Genomic DNA, 23,742 nt, shown 5'->3' with positions numbered 1-23,742 from the left:
CACTAGTGCTGAGTTCAGCTCTAGACCACATTACAGTCTTAGTCCAAACGTGGACAAAAGAGCTGAACTCCAGAGGCGAGATGAGAGTGACTGCCCTTGACATCAAGACAGCATTTGACAGTGTGTGGAATCAAGGAGCTGAGAGTAGTGTCCTCGACCCAACCACTTTCAACTGCTCCATCAATGATCTTCCCTCCATTATAAGGAGATGTTGGCTGATGACTGCACAATGCACAGTTCCATTCACAACTCTGCAGATAAAAACACAGCGCAGCCTGCATACAAGATCTGGACAACATTCAGGCTTGGGCTGATAAGTAGCAAGTAATATGCTACACAAGTGCCAGGCAATGACCATACCCAACAAGAGAAAGTCTATTCACCTCCTGTTGACATTCATTGACATTACCCACCATCATCATCCTGGGGGTTACCATTGACCAGAAACTTAACTGAATGAGCTTCAAAAATACTGTGGCTACAAGAATAGGTCAGAGGCTCAGAAGTCTGTGGTGAGTAACTCACCTCCTGACTCCTCAAACCCTCTCCACCATCTTCAAGGCTTAAGTTAGGAATGTGATGGAATACTTCCCACTTGCCTTCCTGAGTGTAGCTCCAACAACACTCAAAAAGCTATCTAAACTACATGGAATACAGTGATTCAAAAAGGTGCCTAACAATCAGCTTCTTAAAGGAAATTATGGACGTCTAATAAATGTTGGTCATGCTAGCAATGCCCACATCCCATGAACAAATAAAGAAAAATGATAGCAAGATGCACTTAGGTGCTCTCAATCTCACCTAATCATTCCATTGCCATGGTTATATAGTCCACTTAAGCTCCTCCAATCATTTTATTACTATAACCGCAGTGACCAGGTCAACATATCCCAGACCATTAGGCACACGGGTCAAGTTTCCGATCTATGGAGAGATTTTTGCCTTATACCTGCTTCACAATGCCTCCCTGCTCAGCCGTAAGCCATTTCAATTCGCAGAATCACAGAACGGTTATAGCACAGAAAGAGGATATTTGGCCTGTCATGTCTGCTGGCTCACCGAAGGGGCAGTTTACCTAAGTGCCATTCCCCTGTCTTCTCCCCATAGCCCTGCAGATTCTTGCTCTTCGTGTGCTGATTATATACTGGTCCCACAAACAGCCCAGAACATATGCATGTTCTGTGAAATCCATTCTCACACAAATCTCCTGCTCCTTAGACTAATTTAACCATCTTTTCTCAATACCCGAACTCTTGTAATAACAGACAAATCATCATCTTGTTAGCTTTGATTTTGACTTCAACACTGCCCACTTCTGGCTCAGTCAATCTGCCACTGAAACCTTTGTTCATAGCCCTGCTACCTCCAATTTTGATGATTCCAAAGCTTTCTTGGCTGGCTTCCCATCTTCCACTCGATATAAATTTCAAATAATCAAAAACTCTTCTGTATCCCAAGAGTTGGCCCATCACTTCTGCCATTGCAGTCCCTGAGTGTCTCATGTTTATAATTCTCATCCTCATGTTTTAATGCTTTCCATGGCCTCAATTCACCCCTCCCTTTCTCTGTAGCTCTACAAGCCCCATCCCTCAAGGACTTCCTGTTCCTTGGAGGAATGCCCCTTACCTCCATTGGCTTAATCATTGGCGGCTGTGCTCCTCATGCTCTCTACCTTCCACTCATCATGAAAGACCCTCCTTAAAACTTACATCTTTGACCAAGCTGTTGGTCAGTCTCCAAATAGCTCATTCTTTGGCTCAGTGTTCATTTTTCCCTTATGTCTTTTTAGCAACTTAGGAAGTTTTCCCACATTAAAGACACTAAATAAATTCAGTTATGAAAACAAAAACTGCTGGAAAAACTGAGCAGCTCAGGCAGCATCTGTGGAGAGAAACAAAGTTAACATTTCAGGATGATGATCTTTCATTAGTACCCTTCATCACCCACCCGCTATTTAATCCAGGCCATAATCTTGTGCACCTCTCCCCTCAGTCTCCTTTGCTTCAAGGAGAACAAACCCAGTTTCCCGATACTAACCTTGCTAAGATCCTCATCCCCGGAACCATTCTGGTAAAATCTCCTCTGCATCCACTCAAGGACTTTCACATGACCAGGCCTGGATACAATACTCTATTTGTAGTCCAACTAGAGCTTTATAAAGGTTAAGCATAAAATTGGTGCTTTTGTACTCAATACCTACATCTATGAAGCCTATGATTCTATCTGCTTTGTTAACTATTCTCAGTATGTCTTTCCATCTTCAAAGATCTATGCACATGAACACCAAGTGCATCTGTCCCTGCACACTCTTTAGAGCAGTGCCATTAAATCTACATTGTCTCTCCCTATCCCTTCTGACAAAATGCAGCTCATACTTGTCTGTATTAAATTCCAGCTGCCACTTGTCTGCCCATTCTGCTAACCTTTCTATGCCCTCACTTTGTCATACCTCTGAGCTTGGTATCATTGGCAAATTTTGAAAATTTGCTCTGTGTTCCAGTATCCAAGTCATATATATATGTATAGGCAGTGGTCATAGCACTCAGCCTTGAAGTACCACTGTCTTTCATCCTCCAGTCGAAAAACAACCATTTACCTCAACTTGCTGTTTTTTGCGCTTAAGCCGTTTTTTAAATCCAAGTTGACACTCTCTATTCCATGAGTCTCTTTTTTTTTAAACCAGCCTTTTATGTGGCGCTTTGTCAAACATTTCTTAAAATCCATATAGATAGCATTGACTACATTTCATTCATCAACATTCTCTTTTATTTCAACAAAAAAATTAGTTCAGTCATACACAATCTGCCTTTTTCAAATCCAAGCTAGCTCTCCTTAGGTATCTCAAGCTTAGCCGAGTACCAGTTTATTTTCTTTTTCCTGATAATTGTTTATTAAACCTTGACCACCACTGATATTAAACTGACCGGCCTGTAGTTACTTGGACTGTCCTTACATCCTTTCTTTAATAAGGGTGTCACATTTGCCACTCTCCAATCCTCTGGCACACCCCACACCATCCACCTCTCTCCACCGCAACCCCCCCCCCCCCACCAGGAATATTGGAAGATTATGGAAAATCTTTCTGCTATCTCCACGCACCATTCAGATAGCAACTTAGAATGCAAGCCATTCGAATCAGGTGACTTATCCACTCCAAGCATAGCCAGCCTTTTCAGTACATTCTGCCTATCAGTTTTCCAAAATCTCTATTTCTATCATCTCTCTTTCCACCAATATTTTCACAGAATCACGCAGTGCAGAAGAGGCCCTTCGGCACATCGAGTCTGCACCGACACGTGAGAAACACCTGACCTGCCTGCCTAATCACATTTACCAGCACTTGGCCCATAGCCTTGAATGTTATGATGTGCCAAGTGCTCATCAAGGTACTTTTTAAAGGGTGTGAGGCAACCCACCTCCACCACCCTCCCAGGCAGAGCATTCCAGACCATCACCACCCTCTGGGTAAAAAAGTTTTTCCTCACATCCCCCCTAAACCTCCTGCCCCTCACCTTGAACTTGTGTACCCTCGTGACTGACCCTTCAACTAAGGGGAACAGCTGCTCCCTATCCACCCTGTCCATGCCCCTCATAATCTTGTACACCTCAACCAGGTCGCCCCTCAGTCTTCTCTGCTCCAACGAAAACAGCCCAAGTCTATCCAACCTGTCTTCATAACTTAAATGTTTCATCCCAGGCAACATCCTGGTGAATCTCCTCTGCACCCACTGCAGTGCAATCACATCCTTCCTATAATGCAGTGACCAGAAATGCACACAGTACTCCAGCTGTGGCCTCACCAAGGTTCTATACAACTCCAACATGACCTCCCTACTTTTGTAATCTATGCCACGATTGATAAAGGCAAGTGCCCCATATGCCTTTTTCACCACCCCACTAACATGCCCCTCCGCCTTCAGAGATCCACAGACACACATGCCAAGGTCCCTTTGTTCCTCAGAACTTCCTAGTGTCATGCCATTCATTAAATACTTCCTTGTCAAATTACTCCTTCCAAAGTGTATCACCTCACACTTTTCAGGGTTAAATTCCATCTGCCACTTACCTGCCCATTTGACCATCCTGTCTATATCTTCCTGTAGCCCAAGACACTCAACCTCACTGTTAATCACCCGGCCAATCTTGGTGTCATCCGCAAACTTACTGATCCTACCCCCCACATAGTCATCTATGTCATTTATATAAATGACGAATAATAGGGGACCCATCACAGATCCCTGTGGTACGCCACTGGACACTGGCTTCCAGTCACTAAAGCAGCCTTCTGTCATCACCCTCTCTCCTACAACTAAGCCAATTTTGAATCCACCTTATCAAATTACCCTGTATCCCATGTGCATTTTCCTTCTTTATAAGTCTCCCATGTGGAACTTTGTCAAAGACTTTGCTGAAATCCATATAAACTACATCAACTACACTACCCTCATCTACACACCTGGTCACCTCCTCAAAAAATTCAATCAAATTTGTTAGGCATGACCTCCCTCTGACAAAGCCATGCTGACTATCCCTGATCAAACCTTGCCTCTCCAAGTGGAGATAGATTCTCTCCTTCAGAATTTTCTCCAATAGTTTCCCTACCACTGGCGTGAGATTCACTGGTCTGTAGTTCCCTGGCTTATCTCTACAACCCTTTTTAAATAGCGGAGCCACATTAGCTGTTCTCCAATCCTCTGGCACCTCCCCCGTGGCCAGAGAGGAATTAAAAATTTGGTAAAAACAAAAAACTGCGGATGCTGGAAATCCAAAACAAAAACAGAATTACCTGGAAAAACTCAGCAGATCTGGCAGCATCGGCGGAGAAGAAAAGTTGACGTTTCGAGTCCTCATGACCCTTCAACACAACTGAGTAATATTAGGAGAGGGGTGAAATATAAGCTGGTTTAAGGTGGGGGAATGGGGGGAGAGAAGTGGGGGGAGGGGGGTGTGGTTGTAGGGATAAGCAAGCAGTGATAGGAGCAGATAATCAAAAGATGTCACAGACAAAAGATCAAAGAGGTGTTGAAGGTGGTGATATTATCTAAACGAATGTGCTAATTAAGAATGGATGGCAGGACACTCAAGGTACAGCTCTAGTGGGGGTGGGGTGGAAAGACTGACAGGGCATTAAAGGTATAGATTTAAAAATAATGGAAATAGGTGGGAAAAGAAAAATCTATATAAATTATTGGAAAAAACGAAAGGAAGGGGGAAGAAACGGAAAGGGGGTGGGGATGGAGGAGGGAGTACAAGATCTAAAGTTGTTGAATTCAATATTCAGTCTGGAAGGCTGTAAAGTGCCTAGTCGGAAGATGAGGTGCTGTTCCTCCAGTTTGCGTTGGGCTTCACTAGAACAATGCAGCAAGCCAAGGACAGACATGTGGGCAAGAGAGCAGGGTGGAGTGTTAAAATGGCAAGCGACGGGGAGGTTTGGGTCTTTCTTGCGGACAGACCGCAGGTGTTCTGCAAAGCGGTTGCCCAGTTTACGTTTGGTCTCTCCAGTGTAGAGGAGAGCGCATTGGGAGCAACGAATGCAGTAAACTAAGTTAGGGGAAATGCAAGTGAAATGCTGCTTCACTTGAAAGGAGTGTTTGGGCCCTTGGACGATGAGGAGAGAGGAAGTGAAGGGGCAGGAGTTGCATCTTCTGCGTGGGCATGGGGAGGTGCCATAGGTGGGGGTTGAGGAGTAGGGGGTGATGGAGGAGTGGACCAGGGTGTCTCAGAGGGAACGATCCCTATGGAATGCCGCCGAGGGGGTGAAGGGAAGATGTGTTTGGTGGTGGCATCATGCTGGAGTTGGCGGAAATGGCGGAGGATGTTCCTTTGAATGTGGAGGCTGGTGGGGTGATAAGTGAGGACAAGGGGGACCCTATCATGTTTCTGGGAGCGAGGAGAAGGCGTGAGGGCGGATGCGCGGGATATGGGCCGGACACGGTTGAGGGCCCTGTCAACGACCGTGGGTGGAAAACCTCGGTTAAGGAAGAAGGAGGACATGTCAAAGGAACTGTTTTTGTAGGTAGCATCATCAGAACAGATGTGACGGAGGCGAAGGAACTGAGAGAATAGGATGGAGTCCTTACAGGAAGCGGGGTGTGAGGAGCTGTAGTCGAGGTAGCTGTGGGAGTCGGTAGGCTTGTAATGGATATTGGTGGACAGTCTATCATCAGAAATTGAGACAGAGAGGTCAAGGAAGGGAAGTGTCAGAGATGGACCATGTGAAAATGACGGAGGGGTGGAGATTGGAAGCAAAATTAATAAATTTTTCCAGGTCCCGACGAGAGCATGAAGCAGCACCGAAGTAATCATCGATGTACCGGAGAAAGAGTTGTGGGAGGGGGCCGGAGTAGGACTGGAACAAGGAATGTTCCACATACCCCATAAAGAGACAGGTATAGCTGGGGCCCATGCGGGTACCCATAACCACACCTTTTATTTGGAGGAAGTGAGAGGAGTTAAAGGAGAAATTGTTCAGTGTGAGAACAAGTTCAGCCAGACGGAGGAGAGTAGTGGTGGATGGGGATTGTTCGGGTCTCTGTTCGAGGAAGAAGCATAGGGCCCTCAGACCATCCTGGTGGGGGATGGAGGTGTAGAGGGATTGGACGTCCATGGTGAAGAGGAAGCGGTTGGGGCCAGGGAACTGGAAATTGTTGATGTGACGTAAGGTGTCAGAGGAATCACGGATGTAGGTGGGAAGGGACTGGACAAGGGGAGAGAGAAGGGAGTCAAGATAACGAGAAATGAGTTCCGTGGGGCAGGAACAGGCTGACACGATCGGTTCTGTTTGTGGATTTTGGGTAGGAGGTAGAAGTGGGCTGTCCGAGGTTGGGCAACTATCAGGTTGGAAGCTGTGGGAGGAATATCTCCAGAGGAGATGAGGTCAGTGACAGTCCTGGAAACAATGGCTTGATGTTCTGTGGTGGGGTCATGGTCCAGGGAGAGGTAGGAGGAAGTGTCTGCGAGTTGACGCTCAGCCTCCGCGAGGTAGAGGTCAGTGCGCCAGACACCAACCGCACCGCCCTTGTCAGAGGGTTTGATGACAATGTTGGGGTTGGACCTGAGAGAACGGAGTGCAGTAAGTTCAGAGAGAGACAGATTAGAATGGGTGAGAGGAGCAGAGAAATTGAGACGATTAATGTCACGCCGACAGTTCTCAATGAAAAGATCAAGAGAAGGTAAGAATCCAGAGGGAGGGGTCCAGGTGGAGGAAGAATATTGGAGGTGGGTAAAAGTATCCGTTGAATGGGGAGAGGACTCCTGCCCAAAGAAGTGAGCACGGCGATGAAGACGGCAGAAGAAGAGTTCAGCATCGTGCCGAGCCCAAAATCCATTGAAATGAGGGCGTAAGGGTATGAAACTAAGTCCTTTGCTGAGCACTGAACATTCAGCGTCAGAGTGGGGAAGGTCAGGGGATATAGTGAATACACGGCCGGGGCTGGGATTGGAAGATGGGGTGGGGATGGAGGGACAGGCAGGGGTGGAGGGTCCTAGATGGGTGTTGGTGTCGATGAGTTGTTGGAGCAAAATTTGGGTCAGAGTCCCTGCGATCTCCTCCCTTGCCCCCCTCAGCAGTCTGGGACACAAATCATCCGGACCTGGAGATTTATCCACTTTTAAGCCTGCCAACACCTCCAGTACCTTGTCACTCCCTATATCAATTTGCTCAAGAACCTCACAGTCTCTCTCCCTGAGTTCCATGCCTTCATCCTCATTCTCTTGGGTGAAGTTGGATGTGAAGTATTCGTTCAACACTCTACTGATGTCCTCTGGCTCCACCCATAGATTGCCCCTTTGGTCCCTAATGGGCCCTACTCTTTCCCTAGTTATCCTCTTCCCATTTTGTCAGCATCCTCTTCCTTAGTAAACACCAATACACAGCGCCATTAAATATACTAGCTTTGCGCAGTACCTCTAAGCGTATATCATCCTCTTTGTCCATAATAAGCTCCACTCCACCTCTTCTACCAGCATGTAAATAGTAAGCAGATAGTCAGGTTTTTGGGCCTCTTTTATGTTAACTGCCATTCTATTCTCATATTCTCACTTTGCTAGTCTTTTTTTCCTCTTCACTCCCCTTTCACTGCCCCTCTCAACTTATTTTATTTGGCCCAGCTCTCATTTAATGAATTCACATGACATGCTGCTCTTTTTTTTGTTTTATCAGATTCTCTATCACCCTTGTCATCCAGGGAGCCCTGGCTTTGCTTTCCCTACCTTCCATCCTTGTTGGAATGAACCTAGCCTATACTGGTACATCTCCTCTTTAAAGGTCACCTATTGTTCTGTTACCATTTTTCCTGTCGGTCCTTGGTTCCATTTTACCCAGGCTATATCACTTTCATCCCATTGAAGTTAACCGTCTTCAAATTTAGAATTTCTACTTTAGATTGTCCCTTGCTCTCTTCCATTACTAATCTAATCCTCCTGTTTCTTACTCTTTACTCTAACATTATCCTATTTGATTGCTCCCAGTCCTTCTGAGGTGCAATCTGTCTCTTTTGAATAGATGCCCCCAGAACTGGTCACAATGCCCCAAGAATCTGAAGCCGTTCCTCCCGCACCATGCCTCAAACCACACCTTCATCCTCCCTATTGTCTTATTCTACCCTTGCTAGCTCATTGCACGGGGAGTAATCCAGAGATTACTACTTTCAAGGTCCTATTCTTAACTTCCTTTCTTGCCCTTGAAGGTCTGATCTGTCTATGTCATTGGTACCGACGTGTACCACAACTTCTGGCTCGCTCTCATCACCCTGCAGAATACACTGCACCATCTGCATGATATCCTTTACCCTGGCACCAGGGAGGCAACACACCATGTGGGACTTATGCTGACAGTTATAGAATTGCCTCCTTGTCCCCCTGACTATGGAATTTCCTAAAACGACTGCATTTCTACACTTTGCGTATCCCTCTTGTGCAGTCCCTTTCCCATAGGTGCCATGGTCTGGACTGCATTCCTTCGAGGTGCTGTCACTCCCAGCAGCCTCCAGTGGTGAGTACCAGTTTGAGAGTAGCACACACTCCAAAGTCGCATTGGCTGCCTCTTCTTACCCTGCTGGATGCCCACCCAGCTTCTATCCTGGACTCCCACTTCCTGTGAGATGGCCACTTGCTCAACCATGAGATCCAGGAAATATTTAACTCCCTGATGCTGCACAGTGACTACTGCTGCTTGGAAATCCAGAGCTGTTTTAGAATGAGAAGGCTGAAGGGTGTGGGTTGTTCAATAAATACACCTTAGTTCCCCTTTCCTTCATGAATAACAAATAAATGTTATTTGTCCTTGTATTTGTGGATAGAAAAAGCAGTCCATTAATAGATTGTTAACAGTTGTTATTTATGCAAAAGCAATACCAACAGCAGACATTCTAAGCTATCAACTTTAAAGTGCAGTTAAATATTTATTGATTAGCTTTTCCTCTCCAGTGTTCTGAAAAGTCATGCCTACGTACACCTTCTTTGAAAAAAAGAATCCCTGTTACAAGTTTGGAAGGGAAAAAGGATTCTGGAATGTTGAAATACATTAGGACTCAGGTATGGTTATGAAGTTATTTGCTGCTTTTGTTTTTAATCTGGGGCTAAAATCTGATGTATGCATGTTATCATTCTCATTTATTAATAATTACTTATTCAAGGTACAAAAATTGGTCCATTTTTCCCACTCAGAAAAAATCCTTTGCAGCACTGTAGTGTTCTAGCACATCAAATTTATAATTCTCACTTGTCTTTTAATGCTCCCCATGGTTTAGACTCACCCCTGGCTATATCTGTTACCTCCTCCAACTCTACAAGAAACCAACCCACCCCACCCCACCCCCTCCCAGGACAATCCCAATCTATATTCAGGGCCACTCCCTTGATCTTGCATGACCTCATGACTCTTGTCATATCAATCTCAGATAAGGACATTTCTGATCACTTACTTGTATTGTTATTTAACCCCCTCACAACCCTACTTCCTTTTGTGTCTAACCATGGGAAAAAGCTCTCTCCCAATTTGCTTACAACTGTTCATTCATGATCCCACTGTCTAGCCGTTGGTCCTCCCTTCACCATATTTCTGCTGCTACTGATCTGCTCAACCATACCCTCACTTCAACGTTTGATGACCTAGACTCCATTAAAATCATTACACTCTTTCACCATAGCTGTTCCTCCTAGTATAGCCCTCATCTCTGCTTCCCTTAAGTTTAACGGATGCAGACTTGCACGGCTATGGTGGACAATTGGTTGCTGTATTTGGTTAGACCATATAAAGCACCACCAGGTCCTGCTCTCATCTGCCAGAACTGCTCACAATTCCTGGATCATTCTAAAATGCAAAGATAACTCCTGGCTTATTTTCTGCACTACAATCCTCTTAAACCCCTCTCCCCTGCCTCCCCGACCCTCAGTTCGAACATTAAATGTGAGGAGCTTACTGATTTCATTATCACTAGTTTGAGACCATCCTTTGCCATTCGCTTCCCCTAGCCCATTGGCCCAAACTTCCTTTAAGATTTCAACCTGTTTTAGTACTGAAGTTGCATCATTCTCTAGTTTCTCTTCCATCTCCCCTCATGCCCTCTCTGAGCTCATCTTATTCATGAGACACACCTTCTGCTCCTTTGACCCTATTCCCACCAAACTGCTGATCACCTAACTTCCCTTCCTGCTCCCATAGCTGATATTGTTAATGGTCACCTCTCGTCAGATACTGTCTCCCTCTCCTAATCTGTCATCATCATCCATCCCCTCAAAAGAACAACCCTTGACCTCTATGTCCTTGCAAACAACTGCTCCATCTCTAACATCCCTTTCCTCGACACAGTTCTTGGATGCATTGTCACCTCCCAAATCTATACCCACCTTTCCTGGAACTTCATGTTAGAATCCCTCCAGCCAGGCACCCAGCCCTGTCACAGTCTTGAAACAGTTCTAATCAATGTCACAAATGACATCCTATATGAGTGTGACAAAAGTAACCTATCCCTCCTCATCCTTCTCAACCTATGTTTAACACATGTGACCACACAATCCTCCTTCAATGTCTCTCTATTGTCATCCAGCTGGATGGAACTGAATTCACCTGGTTCCATTCTTCTCTAATGAATCAAAGCCAGAGGAACATGGGAACAGGAATGGGCCATTTTTCCATTCAGTGAGATCATGGCTATTGTTCGACCAACTCCATATACTTATCTTTGTCCTTAAATACCATTAATTCTTGTAGATAACAAAAATCTATCAACCACAGATTTTAAATTACAATTGATCTAGCATCAATTGCTGTTTGCAGGAGAGTTTCATTCTTCTACTACCTTTTATGTGTCAAAGTATTTTATAATTTTACTTGTGAAAGGCCTGACTCTAGTTTTTATATCATGTCCCTTAGCCCTGGGCTTTCCAACCAGCGAATGTAGTTCTCTCTATTTACGCTATCAGTTCCCCTTAGATCACCAGATAAAGGATCACCTACAATGGCTTCTTTTCCCACCCACACTTTTACCACTGGTGTTCCCAAAAGATCTATCCTTGGCCCCCTTCTATTTTTCATTTACATGCTGGCACTTGATGATATCATCCAAAAATTCAGGGTCAGTTTTGATTTGTACATTGACAACACCCAGCTTATTCTCACTGCCACTTCTCTCAACCCCTCCACTGTCCCTAAATTGTCAGACTGCTTGTCAAGCATCAAATACTGGATAAACAGAAAATTCCTCTATCTGATTATTGGGAAGAAAAAGGCCATTGTCTTCAGCTCCCACCACAAACCTTGTTCCCTAGCCATCGACTCCATCTCTCCCTGGCAATGGAATGAGGCTGAACCAGACTATTCACAACCTTGGTGTCATATTTGATGCCAAGCTGAGCTTCTGACCACATATTCATACCATCACTAAAACTGCCTATTTCTACCTCTGTAACACCACCTGACTTGGCCCCTGCCTCAGCTCAGCTGCTGCTGAAATCCTCATGCTATGTCTTCGCTACCTCCAGAGTTAACCATTCCAATGCATATCTGGCAGGTCTCTACCATCCATAAATTTGAGGTAATTCAAAACTCTGCAAGTCTTGTTCATCCATAACCCTTGTGCTCATTGACCTATATTGGTTTCCATTTAAGCTATGCCTCAATTTAAAAATTCATATCCTTTTTTTCAAATCCTTCCATGGCCCTTCCCCCCTTCCATCTCTGTAATCTCCAATTTGACAACCCTCTGATGTATCTGCACTCCTCTCATTCTGGCCTCCTGATTTTAATCTTCCACCATTGGTGGCCGTGGCTTCAACTGTCAAGGCCCTAAGCTCACAAATTCCTTTCCTAAACTTTCCTGCCTCTTTACCTCCCCTTCTTCCTTGAAGGCACTCATTTAAACCTATCTCTTTGACCAAGCATTTGGTCACCTCACCTAATACCTTGTTATGTGGTTCGGTATCAAATTTTGCATTATAATGCTTCTGTGAAGTGACTTGGGATAAGGTTATAATATAAATACAGGTTGCTGTTGTTGTAGTTCCCAGTGGCAGCCCAATCAGAATAATTGGGTGTATCTCCTAGCGTTAATAACACTGTTTCTTTGGAGCTCAACCTTTGAAATGCAGACACTAATTTCCTACACTTAAAGACCTACAGCATCTTAAAAGACAGTCATTTAACAAAGTTGGTTATGATGCAGAGGAGAGAAGAGACCATTATGTTCCCTATGACATTGTTAAAAGTGCTGTTGGAGCAAGTCTGCCAGAGGAGGGAGGTCCTATTTAGGAAAGAGCACAAAAGCCTTGAAAGAAAACTGTCCAGGTATAGTGGAAGGTGGTGGCAAGGGGTGTCAGTGCAAACTGCAACAAATCCCAATCAGTGCCGAAAGATGTTTCTTAGCCTGTTAGGCAGGCAAGGCAAGAGAAATGAGCTATACAGTCTAGGGACACATCTGAATGGACAGCTCCACTGTAGGCACTGTGGTGGAACCCATAAGTGTGCCATGTATTTCTGTTATCGATGGTCAGACTACTACCATAGAGGATAGTCACTTGGTAGTCCAGAAGCTTGAGTATTATTGTAAAAAGGGACAGGATGTTGAAACTTTTCATCTTACACTCATCAGGACAGACACAAGAATGCCAAAATTCACAAAATCACAGAATTGTTATGGCACAGAAGGAGGCTATTCGGCCCATTGTGCCTCCACTGGCTCTCCAAGTGCTATCCTCCTGCCTTTTCCCTGTACCCTTGCACATTGTTTCTATTCAAATAATCATCCAATGCCCTCATGAATGCCTCGATTGAACCTGCCTCCACCACACTTCCAGGCAGTACATTCCAGACTCGAAGCACTCGCTGAGTGAAAAAGATTTTTCTTATTTACATTTGCTTCTTTTGAAAATTACTTTAAATATGAGCCCCTCTCCTTCTCAATCCTTTTACGAGTGGGAACAGTTTCTCCCTATCTACTCTAGCCAACCCCCTCATGATTTTGAACACCTCTATCAAATCTGCTCTTAGCCTTCTTCTCTCCAAGGAGAACAGTCCCAAATTCTCCAATCTATCTTCATAACTGAAGTTTCTCATCCCTGGAACCATTCTTGTAAACCTCTTCTGCACTCTTCCCAATGCATTCACATCCTTCCTATAGCGTGGTGCCCAGAACTGTACGCAATACTCCAGCTGAGGTCTAACTAGTGTCCTATATAAGCTCAGCATTTGCTCTTGTACTCTATGCTCTTTGCTCTTGTACTCTATGCTCCTATTAATAAAGCCCAGGATACTGTATGCAAAAGGGGCAACAAATTATACTGCATGAGCAAAGGGTACTGATTGGTTGGCAAGTTGACTCTGATTAGTTGAGGTATTGTCATTGAGAATGCACAAGGAGCTATTATCCCCCTGCTTTTGTTTAGCTCAAAAAAGATGCAATGGCTGGACATGATCCTTTAGCCTGCAGAGGACAGGTCCCTGTGTATGAATACGTGTAGCTTCTGACAAGTGTAAACTAGCCACATGTTGAGCCGAAATATTAATCTTAAATTGGTTGTTAGTGTAATCCTTAGCACACTCAGGATTGTTTAGCTAGTGCTGTCCAGTTGCAGAATCACATATGAATTTCAGTGCTGGTGCAATGCCAGGTGTGTAGGCCATACGTTCCAATGACTGGCTGTCAAACAGCATGTCCCTTGGCTGTTCCCAATAGGCAGAGCGCTGACCATATTCAATCAGTCCTTGCTTACAAGACTCAGAACATAACGTCTGATGTTAGATGTGATTCCGCGATTGGACAGCACTTGCTGAACAGTCTTGAGTGTGCTAAGAATTACGCTAACAACCAATTTAGATTATCAGCCGCGCTCACAATGTAGTTCACTTACACTTGCTAGAAGCTACATATATTCATACACAGGGACCTTTCCTCTGCAGGAAAAAGGAACATGCCCAGGCATTTCTCCATTTTTTAAATCAGTGAGCTTGCACAAGAGCAGGGGAGAGACCTCATCCTGAGTGAGACACAGCCAGAGTGAGTGTGGGTATTGGCAATTTGGTGCACAGTGGGAATTCGGTGCAGAGGGGAAGAGGTGCTCTTTGCATTTTTTCTTTGCTATCCAACTTCTTAAATCTTCAGAGAGTGATCTTGCCCTGCTGCAGCAGTAGGGGCTTCAAGGGAGAGAAATGGCTGGTAAGTAGTGGGTAAGGCCGGGTAAGTATTTACTACTTTTATTGCTTATAGTTTTTGTGCTTTATAGTTTGTATATCCTGTAGTAACGAGGATCAGGAAAGAAGGGCCCTAAAATAATTGATTTAAAAGGTTTAATGTAAAGGGATAAGTCATGGCAGGAAAGCTCAAAGCCGTGGCATGCTCCTCATGCTCCATGTGGGAAGCCGGGAACATTTCCAGTGCCCGGGACCAGCATGCATGCAGGAAGTCTGTCCAGCTGCAGCTCCTGGAAGCTCGGGTTTCAGAGCTGGAACGGCGGCTGGAGACACTGTGGAGCATCCGCGAGTCTGAGAGCATCGTGGATAGCATGTTTAGAGAGGTGGTCACACCGCAGCTGAAGGGACTTGAAGAAGGAAGGGAATGGGTGACCACCAGGCATTCCAAGAGAAACAGGCAGGTAGTTCAGGAATCCCCTGGATTCTTGCTTGCAAATCGGTATTCCATTTTGGAGGCAGATGAGGGTGCAGATTCCTCCAGGGAGTGCAGACAGAGCCAAGCTTCTGGAACCACAAGCAGCCTGTCTGTAAAAGAGGGGAGGAAGAGAGGAAGAGCAATAGTAATAGGGGATTCTATAGTCAGGGGAACAGATAGGCGCTACTGTGGCCATCAACGTGACTCCAGAATGGTGTGTTGCCTCCCTGGTGCCAGGGTCCGGGATGTCACTGAACGGTTGCAGGGCATCCTGAAGTGGGAGGGTGATAAGGCAGAGGTCATGGTACATGTTGGTACCAATGACATAAGTAGAAAGAGGGATGAGGTCTTTAATTAAGAATTCAGTGAGTTAGGCAGTAGACTAAAAGGCAGGACCTCTCGGGTTGTAATCTCTGGATTGCTCCCAGTGCCACGTGCTAATGAGCACAGAAATAGGAGAATAGTGCCGATGAATACATGGCTTAAGAGTTGGTGCAGGTGGGAGGGTTTTAGATTCCTGGATCACTGGGACCGTTTCTGGGGAAGGTGGGACCTGTACAAGCAGGACGCTCTACATCTGAACCAGAGCGGGACTAACATCCTTGTGGGCGTGTTTGCTAGTGCTGTTGGGAGGAATCAAACTAATTCGGCAGGGGGAGGGGACACAGAATGTTAGCAGAATAGGGATACATCATAATACAGTAAAACAATCAAGTCAGAGGGAGTACAGCTGCATTAAGTTTCAAGGGAGTAAGGCAAGGCTGGTTGGCCTCTACTTTAATGCCAGGATGAGTTAAGGGTGAGGATTGACACGTGGAATTGTGATATAGTAGCCATCACAGAGACGTGGTTGAGTGAAGGGTAGGATTGGCAGCTCAACATTCTGGGATATAGAATCTTCAGGCAAGATGGGAGGGTGTAAAAGAGGAGGTGGCATTGCATTATTAGTTAAGGAGTCTGTTACTGGAGAGGTGATATCTTGGAGGGAGCATCGAATGAAGCTTTGTGGGTAGAGCTTAGGAGTAAAAAAGGGGCAACCACATTGTTAGGTGTTTATTATAGACCCCCCAGATAGTCAACGGGAAATTGAGGAGCAAATATGTGCATAATTTGCGGAGGTGTGTAAAACAATAATAGTAGGGTAATTATATTAGATGATGTCAACTTTCCCAACATTAATTGGGATAGACATAGTGTTAAGGGCTTGGATGGAGTGGATTTCTTGAAATGTGTACAGGAGAACTTTTTAGGTCAATATTTAGAGGGTCCAACAAGGAACGGCGCAGTGCTGGACCTAATTCTGGGGAATGAAGCCGGACAGGTGGCTGAGGTGGTGGTGGGCGAGCATTTTAGTGATAGCGACCACAACATGGGACAATTTAAGCTTGTTATGGACAGAGAAATAGACAAGTTGCAAAAAAAATGTTTTGGATTGGGGGAGAGCGGATTTTAGCAAAATAAGGCAGGATCTGGCCAAGGTAGACTGGGAACAGCTGCTTGTGGGGAAATCTACAGAAGAGCAGTGGGGGGGCATTCAAAAAGGAAATGGGGAGGGTACATGCTCAACATGTTCCCTCTAGGGTGATAGGAAGGACTAACAAGCCCAGAGAATCATGGATGACCAGAGACATTCAGGATATAATCAGAAGGAAAAGAGAGGCATTTAGCAGGTACAAGGGGAGCAAATCAGCAGAGGCATTAGTGGAGTACAGAAAGTGCAGGGTGGAGCTTAAGAATGCAATTAGGAGAGCAAAGAGGGGATATGAGAAAGCTCTGGCTGGTAAAAGTAGGGAAAATCCTAAGATATTCTATAAGTATATCAATGGGAAGAGGATAACTACGGAAAGAGTGGGGCCCATTAGGGACCAAGGGGGCAATCTATAGGTGGAGCCAGAGGACATCAGTAGAGTGTTGAACGAGTACTTCACATCCGTCTTCACCCAAGAGAATGAGGATGAAGGTATGGAACTTGGGGAGAGGGACTGTGAGGATCTTGAGCAAATTGATATAGGGAGTGACAAGTGGCAGGCTTAAAAGTGGACAAATCTCCAGGTCCGGATGATTTGTGTCCCAGACTGCTGAGGGAGGCAAGGGAGGAGATCGCAGGGGCTCTGACCCAAATTTTTAATTCCTCTCTGGCCATGGGGGAGGTGCCAGAGGACTGGAGAACAGCTAATGTGATTCCGCTATTTAAGAAGGGTTGTAGAGATAAGCCAGGGAATTACAGACCAGTGAGTCTCACGTCAGTGGTAGGGAAACTATTGGAGAAAATTCTGAAGGAGAGAATCTATCTCCACTTGGAGAGGCAAGGTTTGATCAGGGATAGTCAGCATGGCTTTGTCAAAGGGAGGTCATGCCTAACAAATTTGATTGAATTTTTTGAGGAGGTGACCAGGTGTGTAGATGAGCGTAGTGCAGTTGATGTAGTTTATATGGATTTCAGCAAAGTCTTTGACAAAGTTCCACATGGGAGACTTATAAAGAAGGCACATGGGATACAGGGTAATTTGATAAGGTGGATTCAAAATTGGCTTAGTTGTAGGAGACAGAGGGTGATGACAGAAGGCTGCTTTAGTGACTGGAAGCCAGTGTCCAGTAGCGTACCACAGGGATCTGTGCTGGGTCCCCTATTAATCGTCATATATATAAATGTCTTAGATGACTATTTGGAGGGTAAGATCAGTAAGTTTGCGGATGACACCAAGATTGGCCGGGTGATTAACAGTGAGGTTGAGTGTCTTGGGCTACAGGAAGATATAGATGGGATGGTCAAATCTGCAGATAAGTGGCAGATGGAATTTAACCCTGAAAAGTGTGCGATGATACACTGTGGAAGGAGTAATTTGACAAGGAAGTATTTAATGAACGGCATGACACTAGGAAGTTCTGAGGAACAAAGAAACCTTGGCATGTGTGTCTGTGGAACTCTGAAGGTGGAGGGGCATGTTAGTAGGGTGGTGAAAAAGGCATATGGGACACTTATATCAATCGAGGCATAGATTACATAAGTAGGGAGGTCATGTTGGAGTTGTATAGAACCTTGGTGAGGCCACAGCTGAAGTACTGTGTGCAGTTCTGGTCACCACACATTCGGAAGGATGTGAATGCACTGGAGGGGGTGCAGAGGAGATTCACCAGGATGTTGCCTGGGATGAAACATTTAAGTTATGAAGAGAGGTTGGATAGACTTGTGTTGTTTTTGTTGGAGCAAGGAAGACTGAGGGGCGACCTGATCGAGGTGTACAAGATTATGTTGTTCCCATTCATTGAAGGGCCAGTCACGAGGGGACACAAGTTCAAGGTGAGGGGCAGGAGGTTTAGGGGGGATGTGAGGAAAAACTTTTTTACCCAGAGGGTGGTGACGCTCTGGAATGCGCTGCCTGGGAGGGTGGTGGAGGCGGGTTGCCTCGCATCCTTTAAAAAGTACCTGGATAAGCACTTGGCACGTCATAACATTCAAGGCTATGGGCCAAGAGCTTGTAAATGGGATTAGGTAGGTAGGTCTGGTGTTTCTCACATGTTGGTGCAGACTTGATGGGCCGAAGGGCCTCTTCTGCACTGTGTGATACTGTGAAAACCGTGGAGGACAATAGTTCCATGGTACATTCTCCATGGCAATGTCTTGACCAATCAGAGTCAACTTGCCAACCAATCAGCTCCCTTTTATCATGCAGTACAAATTGCTGCTGTTCCTCCTTTTGAAATTTGGCATTCTTTTGTCTGTCCTGATGAGTGCAAGATGAAAAGCTTCGACAGCATGTCTTTTTTCTCAGCAATAATCAATAGAGGATGCACAAAATTGCAGGAGCACCGAGAGTTTGAAGAATTATAGGGCTGGAGGAGCTCAGAGATAGGGCATTTGAAGGTAAGGATGAGCATTTTAAATTGAGGCAATGCCTAACCATGAGCCCTTCTATGTCAGCAGGCACTGAGGTAATGAGTGAATGAGATTTGGCATGAGTAAAGGTATGGGCAGCAAAGTTTTGGATGAGCAGGAGTAGGGTGGAGATTACAGGCTGGCCAGGAGAATATTAGAAGAGTCAAGTCCTGAGGTAACAAAAAAATAGATGAGGGTTTCAGCAGCAGATCAGCTGAGGCAGGGGTCAGAGTTGGATGATGTTATGGTGGGGGTAGAGTTAAAAAGACACAACAAAGCCCACTGTATTAACTTTCAGGATTCTGATCCACTGCCGGATTTCCCTGTTGTTAGTGGGTTCATTAATTTTGTCCGTTCTGTCACATTGTTTGGAAATATTAATGTACATCTTATACTTCACAGATTGTGACCATGTACTGTATATATTGTATTGCATCATACTGAGTATTGTATGCATTGATCCCTGTGCAATTTTTTCATATGTAGTTAAGTAATTTAAAGTTACTGTAATGTATTATGTGCCCCGATCTTGACTGGGGCAAGTTTTGTAGGCAAAGGAGAGGGGTGGGGGGAAAAGTGGGGGGGAATTTTGTTTGAGTTCCCCAAACTCCACAATACGCATTTTTTTCTAGCAGGTTGCCTGCAGGGATTGAATCTTCACGGGTTTAAGGGGTGTGGTGGATAATCCTTGGGGTGGGGCAGTCAGTGATCCCTGGGAAGGTTCCAATCCCAGGGAAAGTTGCTGATTTGGGTGAGGGTGCCTGATCCAAAGGTGAGACTGATCCCCGATCATGAGAGGGTGTGCGAGGGGGTTTCTGATCATTGATCCTGGGAAGCCTGGTCACAGTTGGGTGGTGGATGTGGGCAGGAGGAAAATAGGTGCCCCATGACAGACAGGGAAGAAGGTAAGCTTGGAGGGCTAGTGGAACACATTCCTACTCCTCCTGGGCCACAAGAACTGCTGTAAAGGCCCCTTACCTTTTCCACAAAGCAGTTTTCGCCTCTTTTTAGATGCTGGATTTCCCAAAAACCACAAAACATGATCGCCCAGAGTTAACCTGGAAGACAGGTTAAATATGAGGCACATGGCCTCATCTTCTTGCCTACATCCTGCCTCCATTAAAACTGGGTTTGAGATTCTTTCAGATTTTAACACCCCACCTGACCCCAACGCACTTGTCTTTTGTAGGTAAAATTACCTCCATTACAGCTGCAACATATTGTAGGTTACATTTCATTTGATACTTTTCTTTCATTTTTGTAGGTGATGAGTCTTTCTCCTGCCCCATTGTCTTTGTTGATCAAAGCTGCGCCTATACTGACTGAAGACATGTATGGTGACATACAGCCTGCAGCTTGGGAACTTCTCCTCAGTGTGGATGAACACATGGCTGCAGCAGCTGGTAATATAAATTTAAGTGTGACACATAAATACACTGTACTTCTCCTGCATCTAATTAAAGGTTTCAGGCAGATGCATTCCATCAGTTTAAAGAACCTGATGTTTGGCTGGTGATTAAGCTATAGCATAGGGTCATTTATGGCACAGAAGGAGGCATTCAGCCCATCAAGTCCACGAAGGCTCTTTGTAGAGCAATCCAATCAGTCACATTCCCTGCTCTGTCACGCTAGCCCTGCAGGTGATAATGCTCCTGTCATGGAGATGCAGTGGATGCCCATAGTCCCTACGTTCCAGGAGGATGATGACGACATGCAGTGGGGATACTCCATAGCTTATGTGAATGTCTGACTCCTGTCTGGCTGATGGCACCTCATTTGCACTCTGTGAACAAGGTAATATGGAGATGTGGCGGGGAAATTTTCACTTCTCATCCTAAGGTATCCTTTGTGAGCTGAACCAATCAGGACCACACTCACTGGTCAGAGATGCTGATGAGATGGAGGGCCAGCCATGCCTCAAAGGTGCTGGGAGCTCACAGAGAGAATGATGGAACTCTGTGCCGCTGGCCCACGACATTCTGGCAGCAACAATAAGCCCCGTTGACGTCCAGGTATGAGTGATGTGACCAGTGATGGTGAAGGCACACCATCAGTGTGCTGGGAAGGTTGCACAAAGCACAGGGAAGAGGCCGTGGACTGAGACACCTGCCTTTATCTTCTGCAGGGACCAAGGTTTCACATCTGAGTGACAGAAACACTGCTCATCAGGAAAAGGAGCCATAGGCAAGGAGACATTCTTGAAAGTTTATTAATAAAGTGAAAATTATGTACAAATTATTAACACCCTTGCCCAGGTTGTGCAACTACACCTTCATTACTTTCCCAACCCTGGTGCTGCATCTTAGTGCTCCCATGACATCCACAGAGTAGTTGGAGGTAGTCTGCTGACTGCTATGCCCTATCTATGATGACCTTGACGGGTGTCCTCTGGAGGGCTGAGATCTGGAGGGCCCTGACCTGCTTTTGGTGTCCTGCTGTGTGGCAGGGGCACCCTCCTCAGCCTGTGGAGCTGGATTTGCGGGGTTACAGGAAGAGGAGATTCAGATGGACCGGACATTCCTGGAATCACCTGGTGGATGGCCTGTGGTGTGCACCTGCTGATTGTCCTCCCTATGAGTGCCCGAGGGCCCCTGGCTGACTCCTTGAGAAGAAGGGGAAGCTTGAATGAGATCGAGCTGCCCTGTACCAACCTCGTATTGACACTGTTGGAGGCAAACTATGGCGTCAGCATTGGAGTTGAGCCCGCGCAGCAGTGCAGGACCGATGTCCTGGACTAAAGTCTCCATGGCAAGCGCCATCCTACCAGTGTTGACCTTGGTGCGTTGCCATGCCAGCGTGAACACCTCAGACTGAAGGTGAATGGACTCCTCAATCTGTGGAGTACAGTGGACATCCCTTCCTGATGTTCCCGAGCTTGCCTTTGCAGCTCCAACAACTGAGGTATCACCAAGTCAAGAGGCTCATCATCTGACTCTGACTCAGCAGATTTCTGGTTTCCAGCAGTCCTCCGAGTGCCCTGGGAAGTCCCTGCCTCTGCCTGCTGTGAATCAGACAGTGCAATGTGCTCACCAGGTTGTGACCCTGTTGGAACTTGTGAATCCCAGTTGCACGCTTTTTGTGGGATAGCCAAGTTGGTACTATAGATAGAATTGATCAGCAGACACTCCTTAGATGGAACACATTCTGTTTATTTACAAGGTACTCAGCAGCTACACATGTGTGCTTCTATACCAAACCCTACCTCCATACTTCTGCTTCTAACTACAGAGATAGCCTACGCTACTGTTCTATTGGTTACTCAAGATCATGTACCTTCCTTGACAACATCCTTCTTAAAGGTATACTACACATTACATAAAATCATAAGTACCACAGACCCTGAGGCTACTTGAAAGCTTGGTCCCACCGAGGTGTGTGCCTCTGTGCTGGTGGAGGGTATGGGTGAATGCTGTGACGGGACTTCAATGAGGGTTTCAGCAGATTCCTCTTCTGAGGTGGCTTTGGGGCTTGATTGGAGAACCTGGGTTGTAGACTCCCTCGGCTGTTTCCCAGATGCGCCTGTGAAAGCAGGGAAAGATAATTAGTGCATGTCAGTGGCCTGAGAAACAGGATACATCACTCACAGCATGGTTGTCTGATAAATGTTGCACTGCTGGAACCTCACTAGTTTGAGCACCGCTGACCTCACTGTCAGCACAGGAACGGTCCAGCCCATCACTGGCCAGCTGCATGACTCACTTTCAAAGTCCATGAGGACCTTGATTTCAGGCATTCCTCCATCAGTCTGTGACCTCTCCCTTCTGTTGTGTGCCAGCTTATCCTGCATGAATACAGATGGAGAGAGTGTAAGCAGGATGCCTGCCAGGCCAGATGATAAATATACCTGGCATGTGAGGGTGGTGAGAGGTTCCATGTACAGGATGAGGACAATAAAGGTGTATGCGAGAGAGTGAATGGTGATGTCCCATGAACTGACAGAGTGGGATCCCTATGGATGTGTGGTGGGTTTGTGATTGTGTGAGTTGGGAATGATGAGAAGAGTGACTTACCCTGGCAGAACAGAGGAGATCATTCATGCTCTTTAGGCATTGGGTGGCTGTCCTCTTTTTGCAGGGCATTGGCACTAACCACTGCTGCCACCGCCTCACGAGCCAGATTGGTGATGTCGCAGCCCCTCCTGCGGCCATAGTAGGAGTAGAGGACATCACGGCAGGTCTCCACTGCGTCCAAAAGGCATCCCAGGGACGCATCACTAAATCCGGGGGGCTGCAGTCTTCTTGACTTTTTGGGCTGTATCTTCTGTGCAGTAGTCCTGGGCTGGAAGCACTGAGATGTATGCGCACGGTTGCACTTTATATATGGTGTCCAGCATGTGGAAGCGGTGAGGTGATGGCTTGGCGGACCAATCAGACTCTGCCTGCTAGTGAAATGGTGTGTTTCTCGGGAATGCCTGCTTAATAAGGCCGGATTGGGACAATACAGCGTGAAAAGCCACTGTTGTGGCTAGTGGGTAAAACGTTCTTTTTCCCGCCCACTACTGCACTCAATGCAAACCTAGGACGTTTTCATACGTAGTCACAGAGTAGACAATTCTGCATCAGTGATAATTTTAATATTGCCATTCATTTTTTGAGCACTTGTTTTATTCAGCTTGATTTGTTGTCAGGAAGAGCTAAGACGTAAAATTGTTTAAGTGTAAAAACTGTTGTTCTATTCAATATATTAAATGTACAAAGCATTGGTATTAGTGCACTGTAAGAAATGTGCAGTGGTTTTGCATGTAAGATTTAAAACTCAATAAAT

General features: G+C 45.7%; 1 protein-coding gene across 1 annotated transcript in view; it reads left to right on the top strand.

Annotated features, from left to right (window-relative positions):
• Nucleotides 1–23,742, top strand: part of unc80 (unc-80 homolog (C. elegans)) — a 535,199-nt gene that overhangs the window by 273,479 nt on the left and 237,978 nt on the right. The window contains exons 30-31 of the mRNA XM_078551715.1: nucleotides 9,427–9,534; nucleotides 20,243–20,381. Of these exons, the coding sequence (XP_078407841.1) occupies nucleotides 9,427–9,534; nucleotides 20,243–20,381 (247 nt within the window). The remainder of the gene's footprint in view (nucleotides 1–9,426; nucleotides 9,535–20,242; nucleotides 20,382–23,742) is intronic.

This window comes from Cetorhinus maximus, chromosome 11, assembly GCF_964194155.1.
Source record: "Cetorhinus maximus chromosome 11, sCetMax3.hap1.1, whole genome shotgun sequence".
Lineage (NCBI taxonomy): Eukaryota > Metazoa > Chordata > Chondrichthyes > Lamniformes > Cetorhinidae > Cetorhinus > Cetorhinus maximus.
Note: the sequence above shows the minus strand (reverse complement) of the source record. Positions and strands in the feature narration are given on the sequence as shown.